This window comes from Euphorbia lathyris, chromosome 2 (genome assembly GCF_963576675.1).
Source record: "Euphorbia lathyris chromosome 2, ddEupLath1.1, whole genome shotgun sequence".
In the NCBI taxonomy this organism is placed as follows: domain Eukaryota; kingdom Viridiplantae; phylum Streptophyta; class Magnoliopsida; order Malpighiales; family Euphorbiaceae; genus Euphorbia; species Euphorbia lathyris.
Genome location: NC_088911.1, coordinates 8,885,113 through 8,906,839, shown reverse-complemented (window position 1 = coordinate 8,906,839; position 21,727 = coordinate 8,885,113). Strand labels below are relative to the sequence as shown.

Here is a 21,727-nt window from a genome sequence, read left to right as displayed (position 1 = left end):
TATTTTAACATTGATGTTCATTCAACTTTAACCAACTCCTCAAAATGACCGTTAACGACCTCAAAATGAAAATATTCAAGAATTAAAGTTGTTCAGAACGACATTTACCATGAAATCACATTTTTTATTTTCCAAAATTACATTTTTTGAGCTTTCTCCCTCTAAATATTCACTCTCTCCTAACCAAAAAACACATAAATGACCTCAAAATGAAAATTTTCAAGAATTAAATTTCCTTAGAATATCATTAACTCTTCGAATTTTTTATTTTAAAGCCGTTAATGGTCGTTTTGAGGCATTGAGTGGCCACCGATGTTAAAAAGTTTAAAGTTAAGTAGCCATATTATTAAGAATTAAAATTCAATAACCACAATGTTAAAATGGTTAATTTCAGTGGCTATGGGTGTAATTTACCCCCACAATTTAATAATGTATTTGTTTATTAACCTTAAAACAAAAAATGCAGTAAGAATGTTAAAACCTCTGCTTCAAATGAAGATAAAAGTGGCTAAGGTTTCTCTCATTCTTTGAAGCTTCAAACGCGAAAGAGGCAGCCATGGCAATCCTCGCCCTCCCTTTAGTAATTTCTTTTCTAAAGCCTCGAAGTCGCCGCTTATCCTTCTTCACCCTCGCCGGAAGACCAAATTGTAGCCGTCACGGCCTCACTCCTCGCTACTTCGCCAGAACTACTGTCTCTGCTATCAGTACCTCTGCAGTTCAGCAACATTCGTCAATTGGCCCAAAAACAGATCCTCAAAAAGTTTCAATCCCTACATTTCAACAAGCAATTCAGCGCCTGCAGGTAGAATTCATAGTTTCGTACCATTTGTTCACAAATTCTATACTGTTTTCGTAATTCACTATATCAATTTAATAGGAATACTGGGCTTCGGTTGGATGTGCGGTAATGCAATGCAGCAATACGGAGGTAATGTTTAATCGCTGCTTTTACTTCTTTTGTTGTTTAGAACATTGGGTTAAATGCATAGTTGGTCACTGAACTTTACTTTTGTCTCAAAATGGTCACTCAAGTTCAATTTGTCTTAATAAAATCATTCTAACTTTGAAGTTTGTTCAATTAAGTAGCTCTCAAGTTCAAGTTGTCTTAATAAAATCATTCTAACTTTGAATTTTGTCTCAATTAAGTCGCTGTCAATTAAGTCACTCTAGCGAGTTTAATAACAAAAGGACACCAGAAAAGTGACATGCCACATAAGCATAGTCAACTTTCACCAACGGCCAAAAGGACACAAATAACATGTGGCTGCCAACTAGATGACATGCTAATGAGGTGGAAGCTACATAATATTTTCGGTATCTTTTTGCTCTTGAAGTTGTTGGATTGACTTTATTGAGACAAATTGAAGTTGATACATAATATTTCCGGTGTCTTTTTGCTCTTGAAGTTGCCGGATTGACTTTATTGAGACAGAATTTAAAGTTGAATGATTTTACTGAGACAAATTGAAGTTGAGTGACCAGACAACCATAAAAATTCAGTGACTAATGTTACATTTACCCCTTAGAACATTTTGTCCCTTACTTGTGCGTCTTCTTTAAGTAGCTCTATGTGTTGTCCAGGTTGGAGCTGGGACTATGAATCCTTTGACCTTCTTACGGGTTCTTGGTCCAGAACCATGGAACGTAGCGTAAGTATGCCTTATAAATTTTCATAATTATTAATTAGTAAAGTTACATGTAATAAATTACTCAGCATCAATTTCTAAGAACCATTCCTTCACCACGTAGAAATAACAGTAGTATGTAGTAACACTATGTTCTGATGTCTGGATCATTTGTTTCAATGGCAATTTAATTAGATAAATGACTGCCTCTTAAGTTGTCTCACTTCCAATGAGCTTCAGTTTCTGGTCTAATGGATTGTTTGTACTCTGTTGAGGATATAACTGATGATGGAAAGTTTTTGGCTACAGGTATGTGGAACCTAGTATTCGCCCCGATGATAGTCGTTATGGAGAAAACCCGAACAGGCTTCAGCGCCACACTCAATTTCAGGTTAAGTTTTATCTATGAAATTATTATTATTATTAATTTTTTTTTCTGAATTGCATTGTGATAAGAACCTTCAATTTATTTATTAAATTACAGGTTATACTTAAACCTGATCCTGGAAATTCGCAAGACCTCTTTATTCGTAGCCTATCAGCTTTAGGTAGTCTTGCTCACCTTGGTGCAATTTTACTTATAAATAAACATTTCTTTCTTTCTGATTGTGTCTCTGCTTTCAAGAACCTATCTATTTGTGTTGTAATTTGGTAAATTCTAATGAAAATAAGCTAAGCTCACCCTTATGAATAATACCAAATCTATATGCTGGAAGGGAACTTGGAAAAAATTGACAGATGCTTGGATAACTTTCTAAGTCATATTCTACTACACACACAGGATTGCCACATAGGGGGGGAGGCTGCTTTGGCTTCATATAATACTTAGGTTTCAAGTTTCATTTTCTGATAAATTTACCAATTACATGTCACTTTGACGGAAGCTACGTAACACAATGTATAATTTTAGGCTAGATTTGAGTAAACAACCACAAAGTTGAAAGGAGTGATATCTAACATGTAGTATGGTGCATATAGTGATTAATATTAATTCTTAACTAAGTCTTAAATTATCTGGACTAAGATGTTAAGATCTCATCTACATACATTTGTACTCTTCGTTTTGTGTTTTCTTTTATTAGTGCTTGATCGTCCATCACTTTACTTTTTCACAGGAATTGATGTTAGCGAACATGATATACGATTTGTCGAGGACAATTGGGAGAGCCCGGTAATATATTATCTTTTTGATAGACGATCTCATTTGTAATGCGTTTTCTACAATTTTTATTTGATGCCAATTTACTAACAAGCAAATGGAATTTTGGTGACATGGAAATTGGCGTAGGTACTTGGTGCTTGGGGTTTGGGCTGGGAAATCTGGATGGATGGGATGGAGATTACTCAGTTCACATACTTTCAGCAGGTCATTTTCTTGATATGCAATTGATTGAAGATAATATAATCACCATTTTTTGGGTTATTTTAACTTTTTGGCATCTAATGTCAGCTCCTTTAGGACACAGTATTTACTCGGCGGAGGTCAAATATAGGTTTCAAGATGATTTATCTTTTCATGACATTGGGTCCTTATGGTTTTTTTTTTTTTTTTCTGGCTGTTTCCTTTCTCTCTCCTTAGGCTGGCAGTCTTCAATTATCACCTATATCTGTTGAAATTACCTATGGACTTGAGCGAATACTCATGTTGCTTCAGGTCAACTCACTATCATTTCTTTTCCTTTTGTTTCTTTTCTTTGTTATGGTCTCAAGCGTTGTTTAATATTGCATTACATTTCATTGGCAGGAAGTTGACCATTTTAAGAAAATTCAGTATGCTGATGGGATTACATATGGGGAGTTGTTCTTAGAAAATGAGTAAGAGATTTTTTTAATATGAATGCATGTTACACAGGATATTCTTTCAATAAAGCATGTAGCATACACTGGTCACTGAAGCCACATTTTTGTATTTTCTTTTTGTTTCATGCCTCTCTTTACTAATTAATTTACATGAAACTTATGCTCACATCCTTCTTAATTCTTTGGAGTTTTCTTTTCCATCTCTTAACTTTAGCATGTGAAAATCTTAGAGCTTGAATATATTTGTTGCTGTCAATTCATGTATAGAAATGCAAATGATGTATAAGTTACAGTCTGTTTCAGGAAAGAAATGAGCGCATATTATTTGGAGCATGCTAGTGTTCATCATCTTCAAAAGCACTTTGACTTCTTTGAGGAAGAAGCTCGTTCCTTGCTTGCTTCAGGACTTGCAATCCCTGCGTATGTTTGGGAATTTTAAATTTGTTTTCCACCAATATTTTCTGGATTTTTTTCTGTGTTGTTTTAAAGTTAATGTTCACCCAACATGCTAGGTATGATCAGCTTCTGAAGACATCCCATGCTTTCAATATTTTAGATTCTAGAGGTTTTGTGGGGGTGACTGAACGTGCTCGTTATTTTGGTCGAATGCGTAGGTAAGGGCACCTTCTCTCACTTAAATCCAGGTAGAAACTGTTTCGGATAGAGATTGGTAGGCTTTCTATGTGGTGATACATGCATTAAGGGCCTGAGAGCCAATTCAAGACGTCAATATTGAAAAAAAAAAAAAAACTCAAACTAAATTGAATTCGCCCTATGCTTGAACAAAAGAGTGTTTCTTGATATGAAACTTTCTTTAGAACAATCCTTTTTTGTCTACTCATTTGTTGGTTATTTATCAGTTTAGCTCGGCAATGTGCGCAACTTTGGTTGAACACAAGGGAGTCTCTTGGCCATCCACTTGGTACTGTTTCTGAAACCATTCATCCTGCTTGCACTAAGGAAGTTTCGGAAGCAGCAATTAAAAAGGTTAATTTATGCATCTCTTTCTCATGGTTCCTATAGTATCTTTCCTTCATCTCCCGAAATAAAATATATTTCATGTGTTGATAGCTACTGAGAGTGGATTTTCATGGATGAACATTGTTACTTGTATGCTGATAATTTGCTGCTTCACTAAAGCCCTAAGCATGTGCAAGAACACAGATTTTCATGCATTCCTGCTAGTACAGACACAGAGAGATTTATTACTTGCATTATATTTAGCCCTCTTAATATAGTGCTTGTTAAGTTCTTCATGAATATAGCTTATATTTTCTACATCTTTTATTTATATTGCAGATGCATGGCAATTCAAGGCCATTTGTTCTTGAAATTGGGACAGAAGAGTTGCCTCCTCAAGATGTAGTACATGCAAGCCAGCAAGTATGATATGATTCCATATGAAGCATAAGAGACAATCTGTTTTCCAATGTTTTTTTGTTTTTTGGTTCCATTTTGCATTGGTTATTTGCTTCCAGTTTATTACTTATTTGTGCTTGATTGTAATTTCTTTTAATATCTCCTTTTCCAGTTCTCCTGCATGATGTTATGATTTACTGATTACTTATGCAAGTTTTTACCTGTGATGGTTGTTTCCTAACTTTTCTTGCTGTGTTGCAGCTTAAAGATTTAGTGTTGCAATTACTAGACAAACAAAGATTGACTCATGGTCAAGTGCAAGCTTTTGCCACTCCCCGCCGATTAGTGGTATATTGACTGCTTCTGCCTCTTCTTGCATCCTGTTGAGAATTCCTATATCTCATGATTTGTCAACCTATGATAATTGACTACCTTGTACTCCACTTAATTTCAAGTTGATACCGACCTTACATCTGAGCTTTTACATTGAGCAGTTTGCTCATTTATCATCATGTCAAGCTGTCAACAACATCTCATTTAAGTGTATAACACCTATTTATCTTTATCTTATGCTTTATATGCACAGACCAAATAAAATAAAGAAGCAGAATTCATGGTTATAATGTTCAGTTCACTATGTAGATTGATCTTTTGCAGGTTCTTGAAGACTTTTTCCTTCTAACTTGTATGCCCATTTCCCATGCAAATTATGCAAAGTTCTTGTTGCGATTTATTTCCTTGTTTTCCTAATTAAGTCTTATATAGGTGATTGCTGGAGAGGGCGAGCCTTGGCGCAACGGTAAAAACGTTGTTGCCGTGTGACCTGAGGTCACGGGTTCGAGTCTTAGGAGCGGCCTCTTGCCAATTAAATTGGCAAGGGAAGGCTTGCCCCCAATACACCCTTGTGGTGGGACCCCTCCCCGGACCCTCGCTCAGCGGGGACGCGTAATGCGACCGGGCCGCAGAACATAGGTGATTGCTGGTCTTTAGGAAATTTGGTCTTTTTCCTAATTAAGTCTTTATGGGCGATTGCTGGTCTTTAGGAAATTTGGTCTTCTTTCCTTGATTAGTTTTCTTCCTTTATTGATTTTCCCTCTTGTATATATATATGTGGATGTTTTTCAATAAAAAGCAAGAAAGATACCTACAATTTATCAGTTTTGAACTAGAAAACTGCATTTTCTTTTCCTCCTAATATAATTTTCCTTTATTCATTTGTGATTTTTTTTTAATGTCTATGGAATTTTGCTCTTGCATTTACAGGTTTGTATTGACAATCTCTGTGCTAAGCAAGCAGAAAAGGAGGTTGAAATTCGAGGACCTCCGGTCTCAAAGGCCTTTGATGAACAAGGAAACCCTACAAAGGTTTTTCTTTCTTTATTATTTTTTCTTTTTTGGGCTTTTTCTATATTTGATAATGATATTATGCAACTTTCTTTTTGTCTTATGACAAATCTGTTATTTATTAGAAACAGAATATGCATTTGAATTGTATGGCCTTTGCATTATTTCTGTGTATATATACTTTTTTATAAGTTATATAGCATTATATTGTCGTGTGCATCATTTTTATTTTTTCAAACCTTTAATGTTTTTCTCACATCTTCCAAACCAATAAAGAAAAGGTAAAATGGAAGAAAAGATACGATGTCTTCTTTTTTTATGGGTATGAACTAGTCACAAATTATGTGATTGCTGTTGTATGTTTCCATTTGTCCAACGTTGATATATTCAATGCGATTGGTTGAACTGCTTTTTAATCTTTTTTTCTAATGCCAGGCTGCTGAGGGTTTTTGCCGTAGATACAATGTACTATTAGACTCAGTGTTTAAGAAGGTTGATGGTGAGTCATTCTAGATAAAACTTTGAAGGTGCATTTCTTCTTCCTATGGATTTTGGCATATTGTGTATGACACATACTTTGAAATTTTAGCAACTTCATCCCGCCCCCCACCATTAGCAACCAACTGTTTAAGTTTCTAACTGCTTTTAATTTTCTTTAAATCTCTTTTTAAGTGTTGTTTAATCAGGTCAGTCACCCTATTGTTGCAATTTTTGTATCTTCTTAATAATGTCCATACATGTAAATTTCCATCTCAAATGCAAATAAAAGAACATAAGGAAATGCTAATTTTGTATATATGTGTGTACACGCCGGGTTTTAATTGCAAGCACCGGGTGCTTGCAATACCTCCTATAGGAGAAGTGACATGTGTCGATTTTCTGAAAAAAATGACACGTGTCGCTTCTCCTGTTGGGGTCCTTGTAAGCACCTGGTGCTTACAATAATTTCCTGTACACGGCCACACGAACAAATATACATACATTTGTTTTATTAGGAAAGAAAAGAACAAAAATGCTGTATGAACTCTTATCTTTGGTCAAACAAGCAGTCTCATTTTTCTTTTTTTCTTTTTTAATAATTGCAGGAAAAATGGAATATGTTTATGTTCGCATGACAGAGGCTGCTCGTCTTGCTCTAGAGGTTGTAAATATGAAAGTCGCTCTTGTGTTTGTGTTCCATTCCATATGATCTTAGGATATGATGGATTTTATGCAGTAATTTGTAGAATGAAACATTTGGACCTTAGTATCTTTCATTTCCATTTTGTTCTGCATGGATCTGGTTTTGCTTAATCTAATTTTTAAACGAGTATTCCAGCCCCTAATATTTCCAATATAGATGGTATGGCTGGAGAAATGTCAAACCATAAACAAATTAATGCACAGATAAAATATAAAAATAATGATAAGGGAAAGAAAAGGAGAAGAAATGATGTGAGGCATCTCATGCATCGCTGGGAGGGAAATTCATGTTATCAGTCTTCATCCTTATACAAGTGTAGTTGGTTTTCAAATTTTTAAGTTCTTTAAAATAATGTTGTTTTATTTTGTTTTAGATTTTATCTGAAGAGTTGCCAGTTACCATCAGTAAAATATCATTCCCAAAGACTATGCGCTGGAACTCTGAGGTGAGTTTGCAATTGACTCCTTTTTTCTACTTTTTCTTCAGGGGTCTTCTATCCTTTTCTCTTTATGGCTTGTAAAATTTTATTGGAAAAGAATGTATCCACATTAGAGTTACATCACGGAAGCAGGAATATTTTCATATGTTTTTCTAACTTAGGATCCATTTGATAATCCATTTCAGCACTTACAATTAATATATTAAGTGTTTATTGGTTTTTACCTTGTTAACACCACTTAAAATTTTCAGCTAAGTCAAAAAATCACTTATTCTAGTAAGTCAAAATATTTGACTTAAAATTTTTAAATTGAACATTATCAACTAATCTTTTTAGATTCAGTACTTATTTTTAATATTTATCAAACAGTTCAGCATTTATAATATTCGACACTTAAAATTCATCACTTATTTTTTCAGCACTTAATTTTCAGTTTTATCAACCACCATCTTTTGTCCATTTGTTTTGGCTTCATGTAATGTAGGTCATGTTCAGTAGGCCAGTTCGTTGGATTATGGCCTTGCATGGAGATTTAGTTGTTCCATTTACATTTGCTGGCGTCTTGAGGTAATTATGATTACCTATGTTCCTTTTCATCTTTCTCTCCATGTATAATGCACTTTTGTCATGTCAATCGAAGTGTAGAACCTTTGTACTTTCAAGGAAATTAGGTTATGTGGTAACTGGATAGCTGGCTATTTTTGTTTGAGCATTCTTGTCTTGGATCATGAATGTGGCACCATTCTTATTGTTGTTAGTTGTGATGCTTAGACTTAAGTCACTGCAATAAGTACTTCCAAACACTTTCATATAAAAAAATTCCATAGTGCAAGTGCCTTAGCGGTAAATAGCGAAATTGCTTTTGCATACTCACCAAAGTTTGCAAATATCTTTACAATATTTGTCTCTTTATGCTCTTTTTATATGTACTCTTTTTTAAAGTTCCTGTTTCTTGATGCAGTGGTAACATATCTTATGGCCTTCGTAATACTTCTTTAGCTACTGTTGAGGTATGTGTAAAGCTATTCTATAGTTTATTATGTTATATTCATTTTTGGTATGTGTCAGAGAGTGATACACACCAATCTCTCTGAAAATTCCCCGTATTTGTAAAGTGCATCTAGATTCTTCTCATTTGTTTGATTTGCAAAAGAATATTACATGATATTAGTTGCACTAGTGAACATTGTAATGTGGAATTTATTACAATAAACAATTGATATAAATTGCAACAGAAAAACAACTTTATGTGAACTTGAAAGTTTCAAGAATCTGTTGTTGTGATGATTCTCCTTGCTTCATCAATATTGTCCCTTCATTTTAGATGGTTTTTTCCCTCTTTTCATCTTTATAATACTGGAAGAAATTGGTTGAGTCATGTTTTATTGGTTTACAAAGATATGTACTAGTTTATTTTCTAGAATTTTCTGGTCTCTTTTAAGTAATTCTTTATTTATTTACAAATTTATCTTGGTCAACCATATAGCAAGCCATATGTTTCGACTGAGAGTTGTTCACGTTCCACATAAACTTGTACAGGTTGAAAGTGCAGAATCTTATGCAAGTATAATGAGGAATGCTGGAATTTGTATTGAAATTGAGGTATAACATAAGGATTTTTCGGATTTTACTTTAAATTTGCTTGCTCTTTTAAAAGCGGACTTGAACTTTAGAGTTTAGACTAAGTAGAAATCATTATTCAATCTGAAAAAGGAAAGGTAGATTTATTATTGGATCAAAACATTTACTTTTACTTTCAGGAAAGAAAGAAAAATATTTTGGAGATCTCTGAAACATTAGCAAAAAGTGTCAATGGACATATCTATCTTCAGGAAAGCTTACTAAATGAGGTAACCTGATTATAATTTGTTTAAAATCCCTTAAGGGTTTTTGTGGGGTTAAACTATTTCTGCATAATGCTGTAGGTTGTAAACCTTGTTGAGGCACCTGTTCCAGTGCTTGGGAAGTTCAGAGAGTCCTTCTTAGAGCTTCCAGAAGAACTTCTAACAATGGTAAGTTGATAAAGTATATTGGCTTAAGTACAAATTGCATTCAGCTGATCATGGTATTTCCATGTCTATTTTATTTGATGAACTATTTGTACTAATTGGCTGCATGCACTGGTTTGTATTAATGAACTTAAGAAGAGTTGATATTCATGCATTATCAGCCTTAAGGAGGCATTTAAAAGCGATAGAGAACAGAAGTTAGTTGTTCATGCCTAAAGGAGTCATAGGGGTAATGAGCTGCAGGGTAATGTGAGAAAGGGGAATGAATGCATATAGTTAGTTATATGTTAGGGCCTTTGAAGATTGATAGCTTGTTTTATAGTGTATTGGCTCTTTTCTTGGGAGCAGAGAAGGGATTCAGCAGAATTCCTGGGGATTGAGTGAGCTCAATCCATTTCATCCTTGTATTTCCTTTCCTTGAACTTTGATCGACTAAACTGGAACTTGCTCGCTCTTATTTATTTCTCTCTATAATTACTTATCTGTTATTCTTGATCAAGCAATTGCAATTTAATGGTTGTTAAGTTGGAGTTAGATACTTGTTCTGAACTATATGGCAGAGTTGAAACTTAAGTAGTATAAGTACTGATAAAAAAATTAGGAGCTGTTTGGATGTTGAAGAAAGCTTGATTGATGCACTCTAGTGAATTCGGTTTTGGTGTTTTTGATGATCAAGCTAAATGTTGATTTAAAGATGCTGCAAGCTTAAATTGATTCTGCTACAGATAGTAACCATGTACCGATTTTCCATTTTTGCAGGTCATGCGAAAGCACCAAAAGTATTTTGCTATAACTGATGATAGTGGAAAGCTTCTGCCATACTTCATTGCTGTAAGATGTGCTTACAAGTAATGTTTCCTTAAATTTTTTCATTGGTGACAAGCCATCGGGTGACATAGATTTCCTGTTAGGTGGCCAATGGAGCAATCAATGAGACGGTTGTAAGGAAAGGAAATGAAGCTGTGCTCAGGTAGATGTGGGTCTAATTAATTGCTAGTATTTTTCTCCAGGAAAGACATCCTTATGAATCTCTCAGTCCATAACTTCATTTAGCTGGAAATATTTCATTCATCTGCTTGGAGTGGTTTAGCATGTAATTCTCAATCATTCTCACAGGAAAACGAGAGTTGCTTCCTTACTTAGTATCTTAAGATACTGGCTTGGCTATTTCAGCCTCAGCCAAATCTTCTTTTGGAAACATTTTTCTGTTATTCTCTCTCTCTTTTTCTTTTGTCTCCTAATAATCTCCTTTTCACTGAGTGTGAAAGATGAGCCAAGCATTCATTTATGCATGCAGAGCTCGTTATGAAGATGCAAAATTTTTCTATGAGATGGACACTCAAAAGAAGTTTTCAGAGTTCCAGAGTCAATTGCAGGGGATTCTTTTTCACGTAAGTTATTTATTTGGAGTCCATTGATGGGGAGGAAGTTTGCATCTTTGCTAGTAATCAGGGATCATCAAAATTGTATCCTTCAAAATTCCCGTATTGATCTAACTTATAATACGAAAAGTTCACTGAAATTTTCTTACAATTGTATTTTGATTGTAAAAAAAATTGCAAGCACTTTCAGTTCTTGAAAATTTAAAATGTACATCATTATTGTCATGGAACCAATTGAACTAAAAGCTTAAGCAGATAGTTAAAGACCCAATTCATATTAATATTTGACACCCCCCACACGCGAATGCCCACTGGGCTTGAAGCGTGCACAAGCCCATAGTACCATGTCCTGAAATTTAATCAACAAATGAGGTTGTCAAGATTCGAACCCTTGATCACTTGGTCAAAGAGGTTCCGATACCATGTCATGGAACCAATTGGTTCCTTCACAATTATGAAAGAAATGAATCATTCCAAAAGTGACATGATTTTGCAAGGTTTTATTCATTTAATCATGCCCTCCATTAGAAAACCCTGGTGCTTCAAGTTAATTTATTTCATTTTAAACAAAGGTAAATAGGAAAATCAATGTGTTTATTTTTACTTTTAAATATGTTCCAACAAAAGTTGGTATTTCGAATTTATTCAGAATCACTGTAGTTCTGTTAATGTCAATTTAATTGAATTTTGCTGAAACAAATCATGCAAATGGTGTTACAACATTGTAATGCTAATTCAAATAAATGTTCAAGCATTGAGAAACATCTTGATAACAATAATCTAATTTGGAGTTATGAGAGGCAAACCTTATTACTGACGAATAGACAAATATCTTCCTATTTAACCTCTAATAGCATTTCTCATCATTTCAAATTCAATAGGAGAAACTTGGAACAATGCTCGAGAAGGTGATGCGCATCCGTAACATGGTCACCAAACTTAGTTTGCAGTTGGGGATCAGGGAGGATATGTTTGAGATTGTCCAGGAGGCTGCATCACTTGCTATGTCCGATCTTGCTACAGCAGTTGTGACAGAATTCACTTCCCTCTCTGGAATAATGGGACGCCATTATGCACTTAGAGATGGCTACTCAGAGCAGGTCCTTCAATTCACTTTTATGTATTAATTTTTACTCCTTTGCCCCCCTCCCCCATCCATTTTATGATGTTGTAACAGAGCATTTGAAGGCAATGGTATCCTCCCCAAAGCCTGCAAATTGGCAAAACTGTTTGAGATGAAAACTTTTGGTTTTAAAACTTGTGATTTATGTTATAAAGCCTAACTTTCATGTCTCATACTAAATATTATTGCCTGTTGTGTTGTTTTTGAAGTCTTACCGTGCTTCTTTTTTGGGTTTCACTTCCTGTTTTTGCAGATTGCAGAGGCCTTGTTAGAAATCACACTACCTAGATTTTCTGGAGATGTGCTTCCGAAGACTGATGTTGGAATAGTTTTGGCAGTTGCTGACAGGTGAAAGCATTCTCATGACTGCCAACTTTGCTCTGTAATATTTCTGGAGTTAAACTAAAGACTTACATGACACACACATGCTATGTTGGCTAGATGTTTTGCTTATATTGGAAATTGACTTACCTTTCCTATCCAATTGAATGGAATGAGTTAGTTAGCAAGCAAATCAAAAACCTCTGGCTTTCAAAAAGAGGTAACAAAACAAAACCACAAACTTTGAAACAAAAACCTTAGAAGTGCAAACCTTATGCTAGAACAATTTCTCTGAGATACATCAAACTAACTGATTTACTTGTCCAATGTTATCTCATGGCCATTAGATGTTGATATTTAATAATTTACCAAACAGATGAAGGTTCTTATATGGCAACAAGGATTGGATTACTTTATCAAGTAATGTTCCGACATGCACATGAGAACATGTCTCTGAATATGTAAAATTTAAGGACATTATTGTTTGACATACAAATTACTCTTCTAATCAAGGACATTGTCTTTAGCGTGCTACTAACTCTGACGCTGTTCTGCAGATTAGATAGCCTTATTGGCTTATTTGCTGCTGGATGTCAGCCTAGTTCCACCAATGATCCATTTGGCCTACGAAGAATCTCTTATGGTCTGGTAAGTTAATTGATCATTTTCTGTGAGGAATTGTGGCTTAACCAGTTTTTCTAATCTATTGCAGCATTGTTTTGTTTAGGTTCAAATATTGGTGGAACAGAACAAACATTTGGATCTAGTTCGTGCTTTAAGACTGGCTGCTGACGTCCAACCCGTTCAAGTAGACGCCCATGTGATAGATGATGTAATAACACAATCCTTTTGCTAATTATTTTCTGTCACCAAGCCTATTTTGATGATCATGAAGCAAATGTTTACAGTAGCAAAAGATTATGTTTTAATCTCAGTTGAATATATATAGCTAAAATCACAAAAATGCAAGAAAAAGCAGAATGAGTAAAATCTTCAACCTAGCATTAAGTTAGTGCTGTTAGCATCTTCTCTTTGAAGAAGAGAAGGGAACCAATTTTTCTTTTTTCAATAAGTAGAAGAACACGGTTCTTAAAATTCCCGAGTTTTGCTCATTAGCACATCCTTTAAGATTTAAAATGTCCTAACATTTATTCTGACCGCTGCTTCAAAAGAACACATATTGAAGCATCTCTCAGTTATCTTCTTACTTCAATATCTAGTACTCCTTTTCATGGCATCTCTTCCACCAACATTGGCATAGCACACCACAAGTGAAAGAAACTTGTAAACCGATCTACCATCTGCCAGAAAATAGATGATTGGCAGATTCCAGAGATTCTGACTGTAAAGTTTCTCTTGAGCAGATAAACTTTCGCTTAAAATTGAAGCCAAACACATAATCACACTATGATCACATAAAAGTGCATGAACGCAGGCAAAAGATCTGATTGGAAAGTCAAGTTACTAGAACAGTTTCTGATGGAACCTGAATGGCAACATTATACTAGACAGAATTTGATTGCTGACTTGATTTTATTCTTGGTTCCTACTTTTTTTTTTTTTTTTTTTACCTCCTCTGAAATGCTATGCATTCTTATGAATTTGCAACCCCCTCCTCCGTGTCTGTGTGTGTACATCTGTATTATGGGAAGTGTTGCTTTGATCTTTAGACCACTGAATTTGATTTTTGTTTTTGCTTTTTCTTCTTTCAGGCGTATCAGTTTGTCACTCGTAGACTAGAGCAATATCTGGTGAGTATTGCATTAGATATAAAAGGCTATCTAATCTGTTTAATATGCTTTACAGAGTACTTCCTCTACTTGATTTTTTTGTTTTATAAAATGATGAAAAAGTTCACTATTGGACATAGTGGTAAACAAAGAAAAATGAAGGTATAATGCTTTTTACTCAAAGTTATGACTATATGTATATTTCTCAAGTCAGAACGTTAACATGAAAAGGATGGCATAATTGAAAAAAGGGGAAAAGTTAAAGCAAAATAAATATAGACGCAAATCAAAATTCAATGGTGTTGTTTGAATATTATTAGAGTCATAACATGTTCAAACAGAATCCAGATATTTCAAAAATCGATTGCAACAATGTTTTGAGTGGAAGTTAAAATTATCTAAATAGACCTATAAAATAATGCTGATTTGCTAAATTTACATTACTTTGGTGGTTAGTTTCCATCTTTTGTCCTCTGATTATGTAATAATTTCTAATCATATGATTCACGCAACGTGAATGATTACTTATCAACTGCTAGATAGTGGTATAAGTCAAGATTTTAACTTCTTAATTTAATATTGTTGTTCTGGCACTAATATGATAGTATGTTTTGGAATATTTACAGGTTGACAAGGGAATAAGTCCAGAAATTGTTCGTTCTTCCCTTACAGAACGTGCAACTGTCCCTTGTCTAGCAGCAAAGACAGCTTATAAAGTATGTGGTCTTGCTTCTCCTTTAGTTTTACCTATAATGATGCTTTTCCAATAGTCTGAAACTAAATTAATGCTGTAAAAGGTTTTCTGTCATATCATTTTAATATGGAGGATTGTCCAACTGATGCTATGGTGTTTTAAAGCTTAATCTGATTTTCCTAGCAGTATCTTCCTTAATCCTAGTTATTCTTTTGTTAAGAGAAATGGTAATTGCGTTGCCCATAAGTTAGCTCTTTATGGTCCGGTCTCATTGGATTTTTGAAAGAAAAGAAATGTTTCAATCAACTTGTATGCTCCAGAATTAAATGAAAGTAGAGAAGAAGATGATGCTTCTCTGCAAAAAAAGTTCATGATTTCCCAATCATTAGCATCTTAATAATGGTTAGACTATATAATAAGCAACAGATATGGATTTTTTTTTGGCAAGATGATAAATAGTTTGACGTACGTGGTGATTAGTGTCTCAATTTATTAGAAAAAGGAAAGTAATGCATCCCTCTTTTTTATCTGATATTCTTAGCATTTATGGTCACTGTTTAAATAGTCTCCTCTTAGACAGTAAATTTTTTGATGAGACTGTAAATCTTCTCTTTTCAATGTGTTCTCTTCTGAGAGCTGGAAGTTATTATTTTCTAATATTCTTCATATATGAATATCATTCTGACCTAAAAATTGGTTTCAGATGGAAACCTTGTCAAGAGGCGATCTTTTTCCAAAGGTCGTTGAAGCATATTCTCGCCCTACAAGAATTGTCCGCGGAAAGGATGTGGACTGTGATATGGAGGTAGGTCTATCTACACTGAGAAAGAAGCATATCTTGCTGTGACTTGAACTTGCCTTGAATACATGCAAGTATTTGATGCATAATATAAAAAATGTTGGATGTAAAAAGGTTTTAATAGTATAGATGATCATCCCTTTATTATATTTTGTGAAAGTGAGCTGCTATATACCGCAACTTTTTTTTCATCCACCGCACCCTTTTGACATTTATGCCCTTCTCATTTTATTTTTTTCAAAAACTCAAATTTTTTTTTTCTCTCTTTCTCTCCCAAGCCTAAAAACCCGAATTTGACGAAAATGGATCCGAGTATTTCCGAAGACCATGATTTCGAACACGAAGTAATCTTACGATATAAATTTAAATTAAAAATTCGTTTTTTAAATTTTGAATTTTTTTTTTAAGGAATAAGCCTAAACGGATGCGCCACCCAGTTCCACCTTAAGGTGGAACGAGCGCGGAACCCAGTTCCACCTTACGGTGGAACGGGTGCGCTTACGGTGGAAAGTATGGCCGACGCCGTTGCCACCACGGGCGGAACGAACAGTTCGTCCGTTCCGCCCGTGGTGGCAACGGCGTCGGAGTTCCGTTTAGGCAAAAAAAAAAAAAACGGGTTCCGCCTCCGATTTCGGAGGCGGAACCCGTGATTTCGAACATATTTTTTTTAAAAAAACTTATCGGAAGATTCATTAAGCCTTTTCCCCTTCCTTCCTTTGGCGGTATGTCGTTTTAGGTCGGGTTTTATGAAAAGCTTCAAAAGCTAGAGAGGATTTGAGAGTTTTTGGTTATTGGTTTGAAATTGTGAGGAGGACATAAATGTCAAAAGGGTGCGGTGGAAAGTATAACTTTTGCGGTATATAGCAATACCCTTTGTGAAAATGAAAGAGTAGATTGAGCTTCATATATGCTATTAGCTCTGCTAGTGAAGACTCATTTGTGTTTTGATGACAAATTAGCATAATTATATACTTGTGTTCATGCTTCATTATAATATGGTGTATATAGGATAGAGTCCACCTGACTGTTACTGAAATTTCGGGTTAGTTTCAGAAATGTCATTGAACTTCATTTGCTTTCAATAAAATCACTGAACTTAACACTTCAATAAAGTCATTTCACCCAATTTATATACAATGATTCACCATAATGTTGACGTGGTACAGTTGACTATATGCTAACTAAGTGCCACACCGGACATGTATGTCTTTTATGACTGATGTGGCAGCCACATATGTGCCATGTGGCACATCCTAAGCCACAATTGTTTATTTATTTATAAAATCACTTCCTTGACCGACATTGGGGTGCTTAATTGGCATATAGTCAATTATCTTTTGTAGCACATCAACATTTCGGTGAGTTGTATACAAATTGACTGAATGACATCATTGAAATAAAAGTGAAGTTCAGTGATTTTATTGAAAGAAAATGCAGTTTAGTGACCTTGTGAAACAGAACCCAAACTTCAGTGACCGTTAGTGTAATTTACCCGATGTATAAATCAACATGGATCACAGGTAAGGTTTAGTTTTTTTAGAAGCATGATGCCATATTTCTGATTTTCATAATTTATTATTGCTGAGATCTGGATGAACTTCTTCATATGATTTTGTTTAATTAGTCTCTCGGACCATATGCTAGCCTGTGTTAGTATTTCTTGAATCAATTAAATTCACAGTATCTCTTAGAATATGTTAAATTAATTCCATTAGGTGGATGAGGCTGCATTTGAGACGGCTGAAGAGAGAGCCTTGTGGAGCATTTTCTTGTCCGTAAAAAGCAAAATAAATCCTGGTACCAGATGTTTCCTCTTTACATGATAATTCTTGCCTACTGGTGTCTCTGTAGTTTTTGTAGGGCATGTTGTTGGCAATTTTTGGTCCCCCAAACTTGTCCAGAAAAGTTTAATGGAGAGGACCCTCCAACTTTGAAAACGATCTATTAGATCCTTGAAGTTACTCAAAGTGACATGATGAGACCCCCTAAGTCCTCAGTGGCAGAGTAAGTGGAGATTTTGACTAGTTGAAGCGTATATCACTTTAATCAAGCTCAGGAGGTCAATAGGTTACTTTAAGCATATTCAAGGAGTTAATCGGCCGTTTTCAAAGTTCAGGTGCAGTTGGCTTTTAAAGCCGACTTAGAGGGGATGTCTATGCAATTTTTTTTTTCCAAAAACTGTAAGCTGTGAAATAGTTCATTTAACCGGGAAATGATCGACTCGTCTTGCAGACACAGAGGTAGATGAGTTTGTCGAAGTATCTTCACAGTTAATACAACCACTTGAAGATTTCTTCAACAATGTCTTTGTCATGGTGGTATGTTTTCTACAGATTCATTACTTTGAAGTTATATTATATCCATTAATGGAAACTACAATTTACAACTTCACATTCACATATGAACAAACACGCATTATCACGCACTCATGATGTAGTGCAAGAGGACCATATTTGTATCTTTTTAGATATCTCACATCCTCAATTAGGGAGCTATATATATATATATGTGGGTGCATCTGGTCATTTGGTCTGTCACTGTTAGATCTAGACTTATTAAAAATTCAAGGGCGGAGATTAAAACCATTCTAAGGCTTAAGTCTAATAAGTCTAGATCTAACAGTAAGTGTTATCGTGTATGTATATATATATATATATATATATATATGAAGCAATCACCCATGTCCACTCAACTTTGCTCTATATATATATATGAAGCAATCACCCATGTCCACTCAACTTTGCTCTATATATATATATGAAGCAATCACCCATGTCCACTCAACTTTGCTCTTACTAACATTATAACCACTTACTTTCATAATATGACATAAAAGTCACTCAACTTTGTCCTTTACTAACATAAAAGTATCTTGACAACTCTAATAACAGTTAACTTTCCATTGTAGAAATGATATTCTAAGGAACTTTAATTCTTGAACTTTTTGGTTTTGAGGTCATTTAGGTGTTGTTTAGTTATGAGAGAGAATGCGACTCTTTAGAGAAAGAAAGTTCCGAAAATGGTGATTTGGCAAATAAAAAGCATGGTTCCATAGTAAATGTAGTTCTAAACAACTTTAATTCTTCTGTTTTTCCATTTTAAGGTTGTCAACGATCATTTTCAGATCGTTTACTTTTATGAGGGGCCATAATGCTAGTAAAAGAGCAAAGTTTAGTGACTTTTATGTTCGGTTTTGAAGTTGAGTGACCATAATATTAGTAAGGGCAAAGTTCAATGGCCATGGGTGTAATTTTATCGTTTTGGGGTGAGTTAGACCTTTGTTTACATAAATAAGTATTTGCCCATTCTTTCAGTGTTGCATTGTATTGGAGCCCTGTATTAATTGTTGGGTCACACATGGATATTTGTTTCTTGCTCTAGATAGTTCTGGTCTTGAGGAGGAGTGTTAGATATCTCACATTGCTTATTACACAGCTATATGACTCCTTCTACACGTGAGGCAATCCTCTTTGCAGTCCCGTAGCTATGTAGAGGAGTGGGGCACTTGCCCCTACTGAAATTAAAATTATATATATAATAAATTAAATTTAAATTTTACATTAAAATTAAAAATTGACCCCACTTAATATATAGGGGGAAGTTGACATTTCTAGATAAGTATAGGGAGCTAGGAATGTATTAAGCGTAGTATTTATCATCTCTGATACACCTAAATGCTTCTTGAGCTTGAACCGAAGGTCCTCACTACCTTGTGCTGAAATTCAATAAATAAATGTTAGCAAAAAAAAAAAAAAAAAAAAAAAATCACTAATTCCATTTATCATGTCATTAAGTCAACATGTCATTGTCATTAAAAGTTAATATTTTATTATATCACGTCAATAAAGTCTTTGTCACCGCAAATTACACCATTAGTCAATATATATATATATATATATATATATATATATATATTAACATTTGCTTCTGCCTGCAAGCAGGACGACGAAAGAATCAGGAAGAACAGGCTTTCTTTGCTGAAGAAAATTGCAGATTTGCCAAGAGGCATAGCTGACCTTTCAGTTTTGCCAGGATTTTAGATTGACTATTGCCCAGTAATTTAATACCAAACAATTAGGAGAAAGGTAAGTTCTAGAATGATCCGGAACAAACTGGTCCTTAGTCCTTGACCATTCAAATTGTGACACGTCAGTATAATTGCGGACTTCTCACAATCTGAGTGGTACAGGATGAGTTGGTCTCGAACCAATGTAGAATTTTTGGCAAGTGAGAAAGAGAATTCGAAAATTACGGAGGTAATTTAATAAAAAATTTGCAATTATATTTTTTGGATCAACTTATTGTTGTACATAAGCCCCATGGTTTTGTGAAGCTTGGAAATGAATTTCTTTGCAAGTCCACATTTGTTCCTTTTTGTTTGTCTTTTTTTTTTTTCTTTTTACTGTTTTACTTTAAATAATAGATATGAAGTATTTAAAAATTGAGAAATGATAGTTCATAATAAAAATTGAGAAGCCATTTTTTATACTCCCTTCGTTTCACAATAAATATTTTTTTTGTTGACGTTTTGATTCAATCCATGTACATTAACCGACTTTTATCAAATATATCTATATTTAAGTTGCTTTTTTATTTTAGAAATAGATAAAAAATTAATTAGTGAATGTAATTAATATAATGGTAACAAATATTTTTTTTTATTGGGGAAAATAACGAATACTTTTAGTTAAAATTAATTGCATTTGTTAATTTTTGTATTTTAACTTTAAAACACATCTATTGTGTAGTTCATAAGAATAATCAGTTAATTTCTACCCAACTACCATAACACCAAATGATAAACAACTAACATCAAATAAACAGCAATAAAAGTCTTTTTTTTTTCCCGGTGGAACCTAATCATTAGGTCTTATATTTTGGGGAGGAAGGAAATAATAATTAGAACATATATTTAATTTAAGGTTGGTGGTAGAGTTGGTAAAAGTCTCAAGTTGTTTAAATTTAAGATTTCGAATTCGAGAATCAGTGGACGCAATAAAATTGGCTGATGATTCATCTAAAAGGGTCTAAAATCACATGTTCTGAGTTGACCCAAACCTAAAACTATATACTTCAAATTTAAATTGGACGAGGTATCAAAATAATTATAAGGTTTTTGAAAAATATCAATTTAGTTTTTACTATATTTTGTGCCTTCTGAATTTGTTCCAAAACACCAATTGACTCCTAAACTGTAAAAATGTTCTATTGATCTCATGTGCTTGTTTAAAGTGATAAATTGACTTTATAAAAAAGACCTATTGACTATCTAAACTTTCTTAAAGTGATTTATTAACCTTTTGAACTTGTTTAAAGTATACACGTTTCAATTTTTTTTAAATCTCTCTTTATTCTGCTACGTGGATTTTATGGGGTTAACTATTCACTTTGAACAAATATAGGAGTCAATAGAACATTTTTAAATTTTAGATATCAGTTTGCGTTTTTTTTTTAAGAAAAGACTGTGTATTAAATAGAATTAAAATACAAGGCTTGAATAATGAAACCTGGAGGATTAGTATGCCACTCCATCAATCCTATGATGCCTTTGTAAGTTCATGGACAACACTATTCACAGAACGACTAGCAAAAATCATTCTACATCATTAAATGAATGAATCAACCTATTACAATTATCAAGAACAAAGTCATAATAAGACCTGAAGGCAGGTTAATTAAGATCTAAAACCACCACCTTTGCATCGGTTTCAACAAGACAGCCGTCCATACCCTTTTTATTGAGCCAACTTAGAGCTTCCCAGATACCTATAGCTTCTCATACACGAGGCAAGAAATCACCTCAAACAAGTTTGAAAAAAGCTCCACAAAACTTGTTGTTGCAGTCCCGTAGCACCGCCCCTAAACCCATTAGACCTGAGTCCGAGATAATAGAGGCATTCATATTCAGTTTAAGCGAGC

The 21,727-nt window shown here is 34.2% G+C and overlaps 1 protein-coding gene across 1 annotated transcript; it reads left to right on the top strand.

Moving 5' to 3' along the window:
* The first annotated feature begins 480 nt into the window (after positions 1 to 480).
* Positions 481 to 20,105, top strand: LOC136216524 (glycine--tRNA ligase, chloroplastic/mitochondrial 2). Its single transcript, XM_066003062.1, has 36 exons — positions 481 to 802; positions 878 to 928; positions 1,582 to 1,649; positions 1,935 to 2,016; positions 2,110 to 2,173; positions 2,741 to 2,796; positions 2,914 to 2,991; positions 3,205 to 3,279; positions 3,370 to 3,440; positions 3,729 to 3,845; positions 3,938 to 4,039; positions 4,286 to 4,412; positions 4,725 to 4,808; positions 5,046 to 5,132; positions 6,048 to 6,149; positions 6,564 to 6,627; positions 7,214 to 7,269; positions 7,685 to 7,756; positions 8,235 to 8,317; positions 8,712 to 8,760; positions 9,290 to 9,352; positions 9,511 to 9,600; positions 9,676 to 9,762; positions 10,519 to 10,590; positions 10,671 to 10,729; positions 11,057 to 11,150; positions 12,023 to 12,241; positions 12,518 to 12,612; positions 13,143 to 13,233; positions 13,313 to 13,417; positions 14,298 to 14,336; positions 14,942 to 15,031; positions 15,713 to 15,814; positions 17,524 to 17,605; positions 18,041 to 18,126; positions 19,750 to 20,105. The coding sequence occupies exons 1-36, from the start codon at positions 557 to 559 to the stop codon at positions 19,846 to 19,848; spliced, it is 3,207 nt and encodes a 1,068-aa protein (XP_065859134.1). The 5' UTR covers positions 481 to 556; the 3' UTR covers positions 19,849 to 20,105.
* Positions 20,106 to 21,727: the final 1,622 nt, after the last annotated feature.

Coding starts and splice junctions, on each gene's coding strand:
- LOC136216524 (XM_066003062.1), top strand. CDS start 557: ATGGCAATCCTCGCCCTCCCTTTAGTAATTTCTTTTCTAAAGCCTCGA. Junction 3,846..3,937: donor TCAGGACTTGCAATCCCTGC/GTATGTTTGGGA, acceptor CCAACATGCTAG/GTATGATCAGCTTCTGAAGA. Junction 15,815..17,523: donor ATGTGGACTGTGATATGGAG/GTAGGTCTATCT, acceptor TAATTCCATTAG/GTGGATGAGGCTGCATTTGA.